Raw genomic sequence first — 17,523 nt, 5'->3', positions numbered from 1 at the left:
ATTTCTGGTCTCTTCCAACCTGGTTTATTATTCTATTGTTCTATTCTACTCAAATCAATGACACAGCTAGAATGGAAAAAGGTGAGAATGACAGAAGAATTGGAGAGTGCCTGTAACAATTCTTTCCCCCATGCATTTTGTTAAACACATTAATTTCTTAACATTTAGTGAAAGCTAACTTAAAGACCACTTGCGTGTGCCTTTTTTCCCCCCCTTTTCTTCACAGCCTGGCAGATGAAGCCACTTTTCTTAAGCAACAATTTACAGATGAAAGATCAAAGGAGCACGGTTCAGTTCAGCTTAGCAGCACAGCCACAACAGAATGGCATTTCACACCACTTGATTTCCTTGCTTCATGAGTGTTTCCTTCTTGGCAATCTCTTATTAGCATTACAATTTTTGGCATAAAAACATCAAGAGATAGAAAATTGTTTCTCCAGTGACAAAAAACATATGCAGGGTTATGAACTGTATCTACCAGATCCAAATCTAGAATGTCTGATTAGCATTTCCTCTCAGCATTCTTGTTTTCCAACATTATATGCATCAGAAGAAATGGTAAGAACACAGTCAAATACAGGAAAAAGAGCCCCAACCATGATTCTGCTGCCTTTGAACCAATATCCATGCATGCATTAGTATTCATGACTAGTGCTTCTATCACAGAATCACAGAACGTTAGAGGCTGGAAGGAACTTTGACAGATCATCTAGTCCAACCCCCCTGCCAGAGCAGGATCACCTGTACCAGATCACATACATCACTGGATGCAGATGCCAGAAGCAGCCTTACCAGGGCAGAGTAGAGGGGGAGAGAGGGAGGAGAACCTATCTTGACCTACTGACTACACCCCTTCTAATACACCCCAGAGTGGCATTAGCCTCCTGGCCACAAGAGCACATTGTTGGCTCATGGTCAACTAGAAGGTCCCCCAGGTCCTTTTCTCTTTCACTGCCCTCCAGCAGCGCATTCCCCAACCTACACTGATCCATGGTGGTGTTCTTTCCTGGGTACAAGACTCTACACCTGCCCTTATTGAATTTCATTAAGTTTCTCCCTGCCCAACTCTCCATCCTGTCTAAGTCTTGATGAATGGCAGCACAACCTTCTGGTGTGTCAGCCACTCCACTCAGTTTTGTGTCATCAGCAAACTCACTGACAGTGCTCTCTGTGCCCTCATAAAGGTTGTTGATGTCCTAGTGAAATACTAAAGGAGATGGATAAAGTTAATACTGCTTTCTTAGTGATACCATAAGGCCCAGGGTAGAGCATCCTTTCATTGAGTAATTCACCCTGGTTAAAGTAAATGTGTAAAGACATGGTTTCACAGGGAGAAGAGGAGGCTCAGGGGAGACCTTGTGGCCATCTACAATTACCTGAAGAGAGGTTATAGACAAGTGGGGGTTGGTCTCTTCTCCCAGGCAACCAGCACCAGAACAAGAGGACACAGTCTCAAGCTGCACCAGGGGAAATTTAGGCTTGAGGTGAGGAGAAAGTTCTTCACAAAAAGAGTGATTTGCCATTGGAATGGGCTGCCTAGGGAGGTGGTAGAGTCTCCATCCCTGGAGGTGTTTAGGAAGAGCCTGGATGGGGTGCTTGGTGCCATGGTTTGATTAGAGAGTGTTGGATAGTAGGTTGGACTTGATCTCAAAGGTCTCTTCCAACCTGGTCTGGTCTATTCTACTCTATTCTGCTCTATTCTATTCTGCTCTAGTCTATTCTTATTGTTCCTGGTCAGAAGGGCATATCTCAAACAAGAAGTCTAAAGACTTGCTTCCAGATATTTTGTTGTGTTCACATAGGACTTCACTATTAAAGGCATGGGTTAGGACTGTCACTCCTGATGTGGTCACTCCATGGCTATGAAAAAGGATGGGAGTGACATGAAGGACTGCTATAGATTTGTGTGCATTGCAAGTCATGTGTGGGTCTGAGTAGAGACCGAAGTCTACCTTTGAAAACCATTCATGCTATTTATGAGGAAAGGCATAACCAGAATTAGACTTTGAGCTGTGGAACTGTCAGGGAAAAGCCTGACCATGAAAGACAAGTTCTTGTGTACCTAGCTTGAGTGGATCTCCGATGGGCATGTCTGACTGCCCTGCAGCTGTACTCACAAGCAGGAACCCGGGATTTGACTCTCTGTAAATGAGAACTGGGTGAGCCAAATCTACAGCATCATCTCACTCTTTATCTCAAATGTTTCTAAGTCCAGCAGGGAATGACTCTTGCAATGCAGGCAGCTCTAACACTCCCTTAAACAATATGTTTTGCTGTGGAGGGTATTGCAGGACAGCCTTAAATTATACTACTCTGCAACTTAGAAATGATGCTCTGAAAGATGGCCTGGAGCCACTAAAGCCTTTTCAGCTGTGAGATTTGTGCTGTACCTCTAAGACATCTCAGCTATGATATGTAAGAAAAAGCTAATAGAAAAAGACAGAACTTTTCTTTCTCCTGTTAGACCTTTGCTGCAATAAACTGGCACATAGAATGAAAACAATGTGTCATCAGTCATCAGCCTCACCTTGATCCACAGATCATTCAGACACCTCATGTCATGTGCTGGGAGTGCCCTGTCTTAGATACACATTATGGTATGTGAAGAGCTAGTATTTCCCCCCTAAACACTGCATATCATACTGAGTTGCTTTGCATCATAGAGCCTAGACTATTTTTAACACACCATTATTTATCACAAACCTGTGAAATAAATACCTACTGCTATTCCCTGTTTGACAGAGCTAACTGTGATTTCAGCTCACAGAATTTGAACCAGAGAGAAGGATTTTGAAGACCACAAGTGGCTAAAATCTGCATTTATTACAGCATAAGTTCCAAACCCAGATGTAATTCTGTTGTGTCAGAGAATTTGAAGCTGGGCTCAAGTGGAAACTTCCTTACAGAATTATGTCCTTACTAGGCCTTATGTTTTATCTGCTCACCTACAGATTTCATGTTCCCCTCTCCATTTTTGGAGTTTTATGCACCTCCAGAGCCTACTGTACAAAGTGACCTAACTACCAATAGCCTTTCCATACTACTGCAAAAGAATCGGAAGGGCAAATCCAGGTCAATAAGAGGGCAAAGGGATTTATGCATATAAGGAGCAGGGAAGACATTCTGCCCCTGTACTCATGCTGGTTAAGCCACATCTTGAGTACTGTATCCAGTTCTGGGCAACTTGGTTTAAGAAGGATATTGAGATACTTGAATGCATCCAGAGAAGGGCAGCAAGGCTGGGGAGAGGTCTCCAGCACAAGCCCTGTGAGGAGGTGCTGAGGGAGCTGGGGTTGCTTAGCCTGGAGAAGAGGAGGCTCAGGGGAGACCTCATCACTGTCTACAACGGCCTGAAGGGAGGTTGTAGTCAGGATGGGGTTGGTCAGACAACCAGCACCAGAACAAGAGGACACAGTCTCAGTCTGTGCCAGGGGGATGTTTAGGCTGGATGTTAGGAAGAAATTCTTCATAGAAAGAGAGATTGGCCATTGGAATGTGCTGCCCAGGGAGGTGGTGGAGTCACCATCCCTGGAGGTGTTTAAGAAGAGACTGGATGAGGCACTTGGTGCCATGGTTTAGTTGATTAGACGGTGTTGGATGATAGGTTGGACTCAATGATCTCAAAGATCTTTTCCAACCTGGTTAATTCTAAACACAGCATTCCTGTTTCTGACATCACACCTACCAGGAAAAACCTGGGGTAACTTCATTGCCTTGGAGGAGTTAATCCAAATTCACATTTGAATGAGTTGATAGATAATTTGGCGTGGTAAATCAGTCTGATTTATCCTAATCCAGGAGATACTGGCTTTGAGCCATGTGCTGAAGCCCACCAGTACACAGGAATCCACTGGCCAGCTTCTTAAAAAAATTAAAACCATCAAGTGATTTAGAAAGCTCTTATTCCATATCTGCACAGTGCCATTTATTTTTAGAATACAAAGTAAACTCCCTGAATAAATGACACATAAATTTCAGCAGCAATTTGCTCTACTGTGTCTCGGAAGCACAGGTTCAGATGGTTTAATAGTTCAGCTGTATTTATCAACTACTACTTTGCTCAGCAAGTCTGCATTTCAAGCCCCACTGATCAGGGGCATCATCATATAAAAAGAGTTTATGCCTCTCTCTGCTTAATATCATAAGATTAACTGTGGATAGCTAATAGTGATTACACAGTATATTTTACCATCAGCATTTATGCTTTCCAGGGTCAGCCTTATCCTTCTAATGAGATACCACAGTGAAAGATGCAGCACTATATCAGCCACAAAGAATGCAAACATCAGTTGATCAATCAGATACATTAGCTGGTTGGAGATTGATCGTAGCTCCAGCAATTGAGAAGCTTTGAAAGTATATCCACAAGGTCAAAATATGATTTAGTACTTGTTTTCTTGCAGAGGAACTTGTGGGAAATGCCTTTTCTACTATTCTGCTTTGCCTCTTTAGCACCCAGAAAATTTGTGGCTGTTGTTGCTGAAGCCTCTGCTAAGGCTGCCCTATGAAAATGCATTCAATCCGAAAGCTGCAGCATTTCATCTGCTTTCAGCCTTTTAATAGAGTGGAGGAATTCATTAAGTCATCTGAAAGCAATTTTCAATTATGAAAATACAATTTAAGTAAGGGGAAGAGGAGCCTTTGAAGATGACAAAAGTGGGAAGTGATTGACACACTCTGTTGTCATCTGGAATCAATTTCACACTTGGGGGAAAAAATACCTTCGCTAGGGGAAGATCATCCGTCAGCGGGCGGCGAACTGCGGGGAACCGGGGAAGAAGAAGGTAAATTCCATCTTAAGCAAAATATTCAGCAGCTTGAACACCCTTCACCTTGACAAAATGAAACCTCTTGAATACAAGTGCTGAACCTCATAGCGTGGGCCTTCAGGGCAAACACTAAAGCATTGTAGGAATATAACTTTCTGCCCAAATTTGGGTCTTACTCAGGCACAATGCCATTTGGCTTCAAAACCAGCGTTGTCTCAGCAAGCCCTGCAAGATATCCCTAATTGTTTTTACAGCTGCTGAATAACACAGTATTCTGCATGATAGTGTAAGCAGCATTAGTACTTAAGCATGCAAAGTCTTAAGCTATGTTTTGCAGTCTGTTGTGGGTCTGAAAATCAGCTGTTATTTCCCCCCCAGAGCCAGAGGTATATATGGTGCCATTTATTTCTCTCTCTAAGATAAAAACGTGATTAGAAATACCCTCTTTGATCCCCTGATTTGCCATGCATATTTTGCAATGCTGCCAAAATGCTTTTGGAGTTTCAGTCAGCTGGAAATATCCCTGAAGAAAATACTTCAGGAGAGCTGCTACGACAAGTTTGTGCTCCATCAAGTGAGGGGCCAGTTCCTATCAAAAATCAGCAGAGGTCTGAAATCTCAAAAAAAAAAAGGCCTGAAGTAAATTTGCAGAGGCAGTGACTGACAATAAGAGGTTTTAAAAGCAGGATTTCATTCCAAGTAAATACTGTGGAGTGATGCATAGGAAAAATGACTGATGGCTAGACCGAGCAGATTACACACATGGGTAGATGGGGGACATTCCCTTGATAGCGCTGCTAACATTTCTCTCCTTTCTCTCTGTTACCTTGGTTTATCCATCTCTTTCAAGCAGGAGCTGTCATAAGTGGCAAATCCACCCACATGTATGTTCATGCACCAAGGCAGCCTAATATTTCTGAAGAATCCTTTCAGTGATTTTTACTATGTTAAAGTAGAGAAACCAGGACTGTTAAAACCACAATTGTAGTGATTATAGCCACTATTTAAGAGCTCTGAGACATGCGTGAGTGCTTAGGAGACCCAGATGCTAGGAAAAAGCAATGCATTAAAATCCATGTAGCTGTGAAAGTGTATAAATGTAATAGAGAGAATTTAGCTGTGGAGTTAATAATAATAATGGGGTAAGTCAGAACAGTCCCTCCCCTTCCTCTGCTGCCTCTCATAATAGTCCAGGCCATGTCTCTGCTGCTTGTCTCTGTTGTGTGACTATGCTTATTTTCATCACAGGCTTGAAATGTGGGCTGGTTCTTATTTACTTGCCTCAGTCAGCACCATTCAAAGCTATGCTTAAACCCAGTAACATGAAGTTGCCTTCCTCAATAACAGCTTCAGGGAAACCATCACAAGACCGAGGTTCTCCTCTGGTCCTCAGAGCTCCTATTTGGGCCAGAGGCAGTTCTGCAATTGGGTAAGGTTTGTGAAGACTGTCATTCTTGTGTTTGAGAATGCTACCCCACAGAACCCTTAGCAGAGTTTCTTTATGTGATGGCCTTAAGAATATGTGCTGCATGCAGAAGGGCCTGAGATAAGGCTTTGTGATGCTGCATGCATGTGAGGCTGGGGAGAGGACTCAAGAATGAGCTCTGTGAGGAGAGGCTGAGGGAGCTGGGGTTGCTTAGCCTGGAGAAGAGGAGCCTCAGGGGAGACCTTGCTCTCTCCAACTCCCTGAAGGGAGGTTGTAGCCAGGTGGGGGTTGGTCTCTTCTCCCAGGCAAGCAACACCAGAACAAGAGGACACAGTCTCAAACTGCACCAGGGGAAGTTTAGGCTGGAGGTGAGGAGAAAGTTCTTTTCAGAAAGAGTAATTGGCCATTAGAATGTGCTTCCCAGGGAGGTGGTGGAGTGGTGGTGGCGCCCAGGGAGGTCCCTGGAGGTGTTCAAGAGAGGATTGGATGTGGCACTTGAAGCCATGGTTTAGTTAGTCATGAGATGTTGGGTGATAGGTTGGACTTCATGACCTCTGAGGTCTTTTCCAACCTTATTCATTCTATGATTCTGTGCTCTGCTAGGATAGTGCTGGAAGGGTGGGTCTATCAGTGGAAACAATTCATAGCCTGTCCCATTTACATTGCCCACTGATGTGATGTCCAACCAACCAGAAGACTTCTGGTTTTACTGGGAAGAACCACTGTTGTCCTACTCTAGAAAACACTGATCCTGCACTACAACAGGAAGATCTTGTCTGCATTGAGTCGATCATCAGTAAATTTGCTGATGACACCAAGCTGGGGACAGGAGTTGATCTGCTGGAGGATCGAGAGGCTCTGCAGAGGGACCTCGACAGGCTGGACAGATGGGCAGAGTCCAACGGCATGAGATTGAACACATCCAAATGCCGGGTTCTGCACATTGGCCACAACAACCCCATGCAGTGCTACAGGCTGGGGTCAGAGTGGCTGGAGAGCAGCCAGGCAGAGAGGGACCTGGGGGTGCTGGTTGATGGCAGGCTGAACATGAGCCTGCAGTGTGCCCAGGCAGCCAAGAGGGCCAATGGCATCCTGGCCTGCATTAAGAACAGTGTGGCCAGCAGGAGCAGGGAGGTCATTCTGCCCCTGTACACTGCACTGGTTAGGCCACACCTTGAGTCCTGTGTCCAGTTCTGGGCTCCTCAGTTTAGGAAGGAGGTTGACTTGCTGGAACGAGTCCAGAGAAGGGCAACGAAGCTGGTGAGGGGTTTGGAACACAAGCCCTATGAGGAGAGGCTGAGGGAGCTGGGGTTGCTTAGCCTGGAGAAGAGGAGACTCAGGGGTGACCTGATTGCTCTCTACAACTACCTGAAGGGAGGTTGTAGACAGGCAGAGGTTGGTCTCTTCTCCCAGGCAGCCAGCATCAGAACAAGAGGACACAGTCTCAGGCTGCACCAGGGGAGGTTTAGGCTGGAGGTCAGGAGGAAGTTTTACACAGAGAGAGTGATTGCCCATTGGAATGGGCTGCCTGGGGAGGTGGTGGAGTCACCATCACTGGAGGTGTTCAGGAGGAGACTTGACAGGGTGCTTGGTTGCATGGTTTAGTTGATTAGGTGGTGTTGGATGATAGTTTGAATGCGATGATCTTGAAGGTCTCTCCCAACCTGGTCTATTCTATTCTATTCTATTCTATTCTATTCTATTCTATTCTACTCTACTCTACTCTATTCTATTCTATTCTATTCTATTAAATCAGTGGCATTTAGGTCTTCAAATAACTTTGAAAAATCCATATTGTTCTTAACAGGAGAATTTGGATGTTTTAAAACTGCCATTGTGGGATTAAAAATCTCATTCCAGTTTCTGTGGCAGTGAGGGAGTGATTTATATAAGAAATCTCCCTGCTTTAGGGACCACATCTAAGTAAAGAGGCTGCCTACTGTAATAGACTTTTGCAAAAATGAACTTCCAGTATAAATCCTTATAATAGAGGGGTTAAGTATTTATATAAATTCCTCCTCAGATGTCTAGGTGGTTAATAAATCTAACCCTGTGGCGTTAACATCAGAGTGTATTTATTGATCCTTCTGCTTTGGAGGCTGTACATTTACATTGATTTTCTTTTTTGCCCTTTTTGCTTGCTTGCCTCTGTCTCTAGCTAGGTGGGTCTGCTTGGCTATCACAAAAGCAGCTTTCAAATACAAACTTAAATCCAGACAGACTCTGTCCAATTTTAGAAGATTAATTAGATCCTGCAAATTATTCTTTCTTGCAGTGAAAAGAATTACCTGGCATAAGTTTTAGTAGTGACTTGCATTTGTTTCTTGCTTGGCTGTTGCATGCAGTGATGACAAACTGCAGCATAAACATCTTGTCTACAAAAAGGGAGGCAAAATTATGACCCAGTCACAGGATCACAGCAGCACAGGATGTTAGGTGTTGATAGGGACCTCTGGAGACGTCCAAACCCCTGCCTGAGCAGGACCATAGAATTTAGTGTAGGTCACACAGGAACACATCCAGATGGGTACTGAAAGTCTCCAGAGGAGGAGACTCCACAGCCTCTCTGGGGAGCCTGTTCCAGTGCCCTGTGATCCTTACAGTAAAGAAGTCTTTCCTCATGTTGAGGTGGAACTTCCTGTGCTGTATTTTACATCCATTGCCCCTTGTCCTGTCACAGGGTACAACTGAGATGAGTCTGTCCATTACTTCCTGACACCTAGTCCTCATATATTTACATACATTTATTAGATCTTCCCTCACTCTTCTCCTCTCCAGACTAAAAAGCCCCAAATCTCTCAGCCTTTGCTCATAAGGCTGTGCTCCAGCCCCTTAATCATCCTTGTAGCTCTGTGTTGCACTCTCTCAAGAAGATCCCTGTACCTCCTAATTTGGGGAGCCCAGAACTGGATGCACTGTTTTAGATGGGGCCTCACTGGGGCAGAGCAGAGGGAGAAGAGAACCTCTCTTGATCTGCTGGACATACTCTTCTTAATGCATCCTAGGATCCCATTGGCCTTCTTGACCACAAAGGCACATTGCTGTCCCATGGATAACTTGCTGTCCACCAGGACCCCCAGGTCCTTCTCCACAGGGCTGCTCTCTAGCAGATCACCTCCTAACCTGTACTGGTGCAGTTTATTATTCCTTCCCAGGTGCAGGGCTCTGCACTTCTCCTTGTTGAACCTCATTAGATTCCTCTCTGCCCAGCTCTCCAGTCTGTCTGAGTCTCAATGGATGGCTGCACAGCCTTCAGGTGTACCAGCTAAGCCTCCCAGTTTCACATTGTCTCCATACCTTGCAGTCCATTTTTCCACATAGAAACGTGTGTTACAGGATAATATGTCTTTCTAGGAAGTAATGAATCACTAGATTATTTTTTCCCCCCATTGAAACAGGTTTATATGTATGATACAGGTTCTGGGAACGATCATCACAGCAGTGAAAGTTATGCCACTTATGCAGATGATGCACTGCTATAATCTTAAGCATTGCCATCGTGTCATGTAGCTCCAGGCTAATATAAATGACTTTGAAATGATAAAATCACTGTTCTGGTTTGTTACAGGAACTAAAATGAGACCCCAGTGGTTTCCATGCAAATCAACTCTGGTGAGACATTTGTCAGTGTCAAAGTTAAGTCACTGAATTCAATGTCCTCCAAATGAAAGTTTCATTAAATGCTTTTTATTACATATAATGGCCTATTTTACAAGTGTCTAATCTAAAGATATAAGGAGCACTAAGTTATAAGGAGACATTTCTGGTCATAAACAGCCTGCTGATAACCACATTCTCTAATATATTCATTTTTAAGGAAATCTGAGTAAAAGTTCTGTTCCTATGTCGCATGAGGGAATGAATTTCTAATAAGCCTTCATTTTCACAAGCAGAGATCTGCTATCGCCTCAAGAGGAGCTCTTCTCACTTTGTAGAAGCAAAAAGGCTTTGGAAGACTCAGCAGACAGAGAAGGACAAAATTTTACACTGGTACAACAGATGTTGTGTTAAGAGGTGTGCTTGAGAATGCTCCAGGATAGCAAGGTGAGATCTGTGGGATGAGATTGCAGATTTGGTTTCCCTACCTCCCGTCACAGTAAGATGCACCCTATTCTGAAGTATATTTAACAGCAAACTGTAGAAATGGGCTAATTTATTGTGAGTTCATGACACTGGATTACAGTTAACTACAGGTAACATGAAGTGTGACTGACATTTATGGTGTATAATTAAGGAGCACAGTGAAGAATTACCTTTGTGTTGCTGAGAGGCTGTACGCTGTCTCGCTCGACCTTCCCTCTCACATGAGATAATGAATACAAGCATTGTTTCTCTATGCTATTTCCCTTTGGAGCATGATTAACTTCCACAGGAGGAGATGTAACTCAAAATCTTCTGACTACTCATCACCTTCACACAACCCTTTTGGCTACAAAGAGTTGCAGCAGCACATAAATTTTCATCTAGGCTCAAAGGCTTTCCTGACTTTGTCAGAGCTACTCCACCCTATTGGTTGTCACCTAGATTCAGTTTACCTTAACTATTACCACACAGGTAGTTTCTCATCTCTTCTTTACTTTTTTTCCCCCCAGGGTTCCCTCCTTTCAGGGAAGTCCTCAGCACTCCCTTATTCTTCTTGTCTCCTAGACTCCATTCTGAATGGCTGGTTACATAAAGATTCTCTGCTATTGTTTCATTGGTTTGGTTTAGAGGAAGCTATACCTGGCATCCATCAGATAACTCGAGGGGGGGAGAAAGTTCTTCACAGAAGGAGTAATTTGCCATTGGAATGGGCTCCCTGGAGGGAGGGATTCAAAAAGGGATTGGAGGTGGCACTTGAAGCCATGGTTTAGTAGTCATGAGGTGCTGGGTGACAGGTTGGACTTGATGATCTTTGATGTCTTTTCCAACCTTATTGATTCTATGATTCTACAATTCTATGATTCTGTGTCTCCTTATCTCTCTTACAGATCCAGTTTCCACAGGAGAAGGAAATAACTGATCTTGTGTCACAGAGAGACTGTAGAAGAGAAGGGCAGTAAGAATGCATGGACAAACTGTTTAAAACCACTAGCAAGATTTGCATGTGCTGTGGACACTGGTTGAGTCTATGTTTGACTGACATGCAAAAATAAGTTCTTGGATTCAGTAAGGCTAACAGATTGAAACTGTGTGCCCTTTTAGACCTTGAAGGACAAATGTATGATCTTATTATTCAGCCAGACCTCAAAATATATTTAAGGGAACATTTGACTTAGTAAAACAGTCTGTAGTCTCTAAGTTATGCTTTATATCATAGAATCACAGAATCAATAAGGTTGGAAAAGACCTCAGAGATCATCAAGTCCAACCTGTCACCCAGCACCTCAGGACTAATTAAACCATGGGTTCAGGTATGTTTTTATATACTACAAATATAGTCACATATACACAATACCATCAATGTTATCTATTTATATATTATATACCCCAAGTTTCACCTCAAAAAACATGCTGAAAGCAATGTGTATACCTACTTGTTCTCCTGGTTGCTGTAATTTATACTGCAACACTTTACCTCAGTCCACATCAGTAACCAAGATGATAAAAGACAGTTCAGTGAGACGCAGAGCACTCATTACCTGAAGCACCATTTATGCAACTTGTGAACTTTATTTCTTCCAACAGCATTACCTATTCTCACTGAAATGAAGGGAAACACCTTAAAAATGGCAATTAGCAGCACTTCCTCTTTAAAAAATATCCAGCTTCAGCCATCAAGAAGCACAGCAAGAATCAACCATGTAGTACCTCATCTGGTCCCAGCACAATTCAAACCCAAGTTCCTCTGATTTTCAAGGGTGTGCAGAGCAACTCTTCCCTCATTCAATAAATTCAAGAGGAGTGCTAATGTAAAACTTTACTGTGATCATAATTAATGGCCCTTCTTATTTCACCATCTCATCCAATCAGTTATACTCTTCGAGTAATGTGAGCATTACCCTTTATGAGCAGTAGTTATTAAATACAAATAAAAGTGGCACAGTAAATCTTGCCCATTCACCTTTCCTATGCTTCTGTTTACACTGATGTATGAAAGTGTTTTCTATCAACACCTTGTGGTTTTGAAACTTTGAGGAGGAAATGACCATTTCTTGACTCCTGTGTCCAGTTCTGCCCCCCCAAGTTTAAGAAGGACATTGAGACTCTTGAACATGTCCAGGGAAGGGCAACGAGGATGGGGAGAGGCCTCGAGCACAGCCCCTACGAGGAGAGGCTGAGGGAGCTGGGGTTGCTTAGCCTGGAGAAGAGGAGGCTCAGGGGAGACCTTATTGTTGTCTGCAACTACCTGAAGGGTGGTTATAGGCAGGAGGGGGTTGGTGTATTCTCTCAGGCAACCAGCACCAGAACAAGAGGACACAGTCTCAAGTTGTGCCAGGCTCAAGGTGAGAAAAAAGCTCTTCACTGAGAGAGTCATTAGCCTTTGGAATGTGCTGCCCAGGGAGGTGGTGGAGTCACCATCCCTGGAAGTGTTCAAGAGGGGATTGGACGTGGCACTTGTTGCCATGGTTTAGTCATGAGGTCTATGGTGACAGGTTGGACTTGATGATCTTTGAGGTCTCTTCCAGCCTTGGTGATTTGGTGATTCTGTGATTTCTTTAAGACATATTCTTAAGAGGAAACACAAAGCCAGGTAGTAGAGAAGTCAGAGGCTAAGGATAAACCCACCTGGTAGTCAGGAAGAAGCTGGCTGAACAAGAGTATCAGATCATATGAATTCGTTGAGCAGTTCACATGAACTGAGCGATTTTTGGATATTGTATGTATACACAGTATCATCCTGCTACTGGCTGCTGCACAGCTGAGCCTTAAGCCTGTTATCTCTTCTAAACTCCCTCTTCTGATTCATCCTTTGAGCCCTTATACCTACTAGCAAGCTAACAATAGGAGTGCAGTCTTCATCTGGGGGGAGTGTGTACCATCCTCAAGCATTTTCTTAAATCAAATGGCACCTTTGTGTTCAGCTTGGCATTAAATGCTGTTCAGCTCTTGAGATGTGACGGCAAAAAGTGCTGCTATGGGATTCCATGTTTAACATCTCTTGATAGTTTCCATATCTAATGAGATCAGATGGCTGCTGTAAATGCCAATTCTGAGAACTCCACCTGGGAATCATAGACAGGTGGGGGTTGGTCTGTAGACAGGTGGGGGTTGGTCTCTTCTCCCAGACAGCCAGCACCAGAACAAGAGGACATAGTCTCAAGCTGTGCCAAGGGAAGTTTAGGCTGGAGGTGAGGAGAAAGTTTGTCACTGAGAGAGTCATTAGCCATTGGAATGTGCTGCCCAGGGAGGTGGTGGAGTCACTGTCCCTGGACGTGGAATTTGAAGCCATGGTTTGGATAGTCCTGAAGTGTTGGGTGACAGGTTGGACTTGATGATCTCTGAGGTCTTTTCCAACTTTATTGATTCTATGATTCTATGAAAAGTCAGTCTGTGTTTTGCCTTTTTTTTTGTCCCCTGGCCCATGCACTATGACCTCTGCAAGTTCTTAATATCTTAATAATAATAATAATAAGAATAATAATACAACAACCAGGTTGGAAGAGACCTTCAAGATCATTGCATGCAACCCATCAACCAATCCAACCCACCTAAACAACTAAACCATGGCACCGAGCACTAGAAAATATTACTGATTTTTCTTAGTAATCCTCTCAAAGAGCTTGAAGGGGGGTCCACAATTGCTGAGCCCCCTCTCTGGTGTTGATTGGAAGGGGTATTGTGCAACCCCTTCCACCAATGGGTTTTCCAGATTCCCACTGCTATGATCATGGGACACATTTCAGAAAGACTTCAAGCTGAAACGTATTTATGGCCAGGTTAAAAGAATTTGTTCATGTGCTAACCTTGTCCTCTGCCTCATATAAACATTTCATTTTCCAGGTGTTAAGCAGAGCAAGCATGACTTGCTTGTATCATGAGCCAGGAGTCAAATCAAGGCTTTGGCTCTTTGACCCATCTTACCTGTGTTGGTTGGGTCCAATTAGCATACAGCCAAACACAGGCCCAGTTGGGAGGCAACAGCTTACAGCTGAGAAACAATAAGGAACAGACTTTTAAATTACCACATGGAACTCATTTACCTCCTCCCAGCTGAGATCAGTGCCTGATTTGATAAGCTCTTCTCTCTTACTAGTTGTGGTGGTTTTAGGCTATGCCTTTGAAATTTAGATACAGATTTTGAGCAGAAAAGTAGAAAAATATAAATCAATCACTGTTGGGTGTGAAAAGGAAAACAAAAGATTATCCTAAACATTCATTGGGTAGATATCTGGAATAAGAGGAGATGTACCATAACAATTCTTCCCTTTTCTCTTCTTATCTCAGCTGGTTTTGCTTCACTCAGGAGAGATAATTTGTGTGCTTTGTCTGGCCTTGGCTAAGACTAACTTCCCTGCTCCTTTCTCTTGTCCCTTACTCTTTTATACAGGGTGGAAAGTGGAAGGCAGGGGGGAGAAGCTAATAGCTTCCCCTGGTCCTTTGCCAGGCTGGGTCCTTGTGCTGTTTATTAATTGTAAATATCTGTATCATATTGTACATCCTGGATATTTTGTACACATTCATTGCAGTCCATTGTAGAGTGTAGATTCTGCTTGTAAATACAGCTCCATTTGCTTCTAACTGAATTGGTCTGGCAAAGCTAATTTGGGGGGCAACCTTCAGCCCACCACATTACAAAAGTATAGCTTAAATTAACTCTTGTGACATTGTCCTAAAATGAAGGAGAAATGTTCACATATCAGTTAACAGTGTTAGCTGGAAGGAGGTAAAGCACAGCTCTGCTCATTACAAAGAATCTGGTTGTAACAGCAGGCATATGAGGAATCAGCCATGCATGTAGTGAAACCACCGAATAAAAATGCCCCCAGAAGAAAGGATTTACAGTGCTCCTAGTGTCATCTGCAGCATTCTGTACACACCACCTGAAGGGAGGCTGTAGCCAGGTGGGGGTTGGTTTCTTCTCCCAGGCAACCAGCACAAGAACAAGAGGACACAGTCTCAAGCTGTGCCAGGGGAAGTTTAGGCTTGAGGTGAGGAGGAAGTTCTTCCCAGAAAGAGTAATTGGCCACTGGAATGTGCTGCCCAGGGAGGTGGTGGAGTCACCATCCCTGGAGGTGTTCAAGAGAGGATTGGACGTGGCACTTGAAGCCATGGTTTAGTTAGTCCTGAGGTGTGGGATGACAGGTTGGACTTGATGATCTCTGAGGTCTTTTCCAACCTTATTGATATTATGATTCTATGATCATTCTTGTCCTTGTAAATATAACTATGCATAGTGTACAACACAGCCTTACTAGAGCATTCCACAGCACTACAGCTGTGTTTCAAATTAGGAGGGTGGTTTTCTTGCTGTATAATCATTGTGAATCACTTTCACCCTGAGATTAGATAATGCACCTAGGTTTATTTTGTTTTGTGTTTCCTCCTGATAATGATCAACTTCTAGCAAAGTGTTATTTTTCCTAGAGCTCACATTCTTTGTTCCCTGTCTCTCTTACTGTACACTACAGGTCTTTCTCCTTTTTCTGTCCTGCATCTTGATTATTCTTTTGTGATATAACTGTATTTGTGGTCTTGGTTCAAACACAGTCCAACCAGGCCAAATGTGAGCCAGATTCTTTGCAAATATCTTCCAGTTGTACTTGGCATATCAGACCTGCAGTTACTTGGTTATATAGTTTTAGATCAGATGAGGGCAGGACAAGCTCGCATTTTGCTACAGAAGATGATGCAGACAAACTCTGTGATGATCAGGCTTGCTGCATCAGCAAATTTTGCCTGTACAACCGCTTCCAAAACCCTGACGTCTATGAGAGCCCACAAGTAACGTCTCTACATGCTGATAATTCCCTCTTGAAAGAGCCCATTAGGTTGTCTCCTTTATTGTAGCTATAAGCTACACCTTCTAGTTCTTGCACTAATTCCCATTTTATCTAGCCTAACTAATGATGTCCCATGTGGGACTACGTTAAATGCTTTCCTGAATGCCAGGTAGATTAGATCTGCATTTCTTTTGTCTGGAAGATCAGTTAGCTTATCAAGGAGAGATATCATGCTATTCTAGCACAGCCCATGTTTGCTAAACTATCTCATTTATCTCTTTTGTAATTTTGCTTCATTTAACTACTCTTTTGTTTGCTTTTATTTAAGAGCCTAGCAGCCCTGCAAGACCTGTTCAGGCCAGGCTAACAGCTGGCAGGGGGCAGCTTCAGTATTCATCTACATGCTGCATGAACCCTACCTGTTTTGCTCCAGTCATAAAATTGTTCCTCAGATTCAGCACTGAGCCAGATGCAGGTTATCTGGTCCTTCAAGATGGGATAGCATTGATAACCTCTGACACCTCAGTTGGTTACTGTTTCTACACCCTCCCTGGATATCCTGCCTTTATTCTCTGCATTCAAAACCATTACCTTTATCAGAAATTGAGGTGGTTCAGTCTCAGTGGGTGGAGCTTTTAGGCTATGCCTTTAACATTCAGTTACAGATTTTGAGCACAAAAGTAGAGAAATGGAAATAAATCACTATTGGGTGTGAAAAGGAAAACAAAAGATTATTCTAAACAAATTCATTGGGTAAATATCTAGAATAAGAGGAGCTGTGCCATAACAATTCTCTCTTCTGATCTCTGCTGTTTTTGCTTCACTGGGGAGAGATTAACCTGATGGTTGGCTGGCCTTGGCTGAGCTGTTTCCTTAAGCCTAACCCACTGCTTTCTCTCTGCTCCTTTTCTCTCTTGGGGCAGGGGGGTAGGGGGGGCAGTGGAATGGCTTCCCTGGTCTCTGACCAGGGGAATTTCATGTAGTTTGCCAATTGTAAATAGCTGTATAATATTGTAAAGACTGTATATTTTGTATCTATTCATTCCATGCCATTGTAGAGTGTACTTCTTGCTTGTAAATACAGCTTCATTTGCTTCTAACTGAGTTGTTCTGACAAAGTTAATGCTGGGGGGAAACTTCAACCCACCACACAGTGCCATCATAAATGATGTGAATCTAGAGTGCAGATGTCTGCAATCTTTTAGGGCTGCTGTCTTTTTATTCAAGTGGCTGAAGATATTTTTTCCCCATGTTTGCAGGTATCATTGCAAGCAGTGAATCCAGCAAAGCAAGCAGGAGTTCACAGGGCTGAGGACTATAATCTTGTGAGTGAAAAAAACCCACTGAAATCTTGAAACATGCAGGGAGAAGATTCCTCATGGAAAATGTGCTGCTTCTCAGCCACATCTCATTATTGCATTTAAGCTGATGTCTTTGAGCTTCCAGCAGATACAGAGTGAGCTGT

General features: G+C 43.3%; 1 protein-coding gene across 1 annotated transcript in view; it reads right to left on the bottom strand.

Annotated features, from left to right (window-relative positions):
* LOC137446580 (trichohyalin-like) overlaps positions 1-17,523 on the bottom strand; it is a gene marked incomplete at its 5' end in the record, with an annotated part of 275,413 nt that overhangs the window by 120,968 nt on the left and 136,922 nt on the right. The window contains one exon of the mRNA XM_068149376.1: positions 14,626-14,648. Coding sequence (XP_068005477.1) covers positions 14,626-14,648 — 23 coding nt within the window. The remainder of the gene's footprint in view (positions 1-14,625; positions 14,649-17,523) is intronic.

Source organism: Melanerpes formicivorus, unplaced genomic scaffold (genome assembly GCF_026170545.1).
Source record: "Melanerpes formicivorus ecotype bairdi unplaced genomic scaffold, bMelFor1.0.p_v2 SCAF_1, whole genome shotgun sequence".
Classification (NCBI taxonomy): domain Eukaryota; kingdom Metazoa; phylum Chordata; class Aves; order Piciformes; family Picidae; genus Melanerpes; species Melanerpes formicivorus.
The sequence above is the reverse complement of the archived record's forward strand: the minus strand, read 5'-3'. Positions and strand labels throughout refer to the sequence as shown.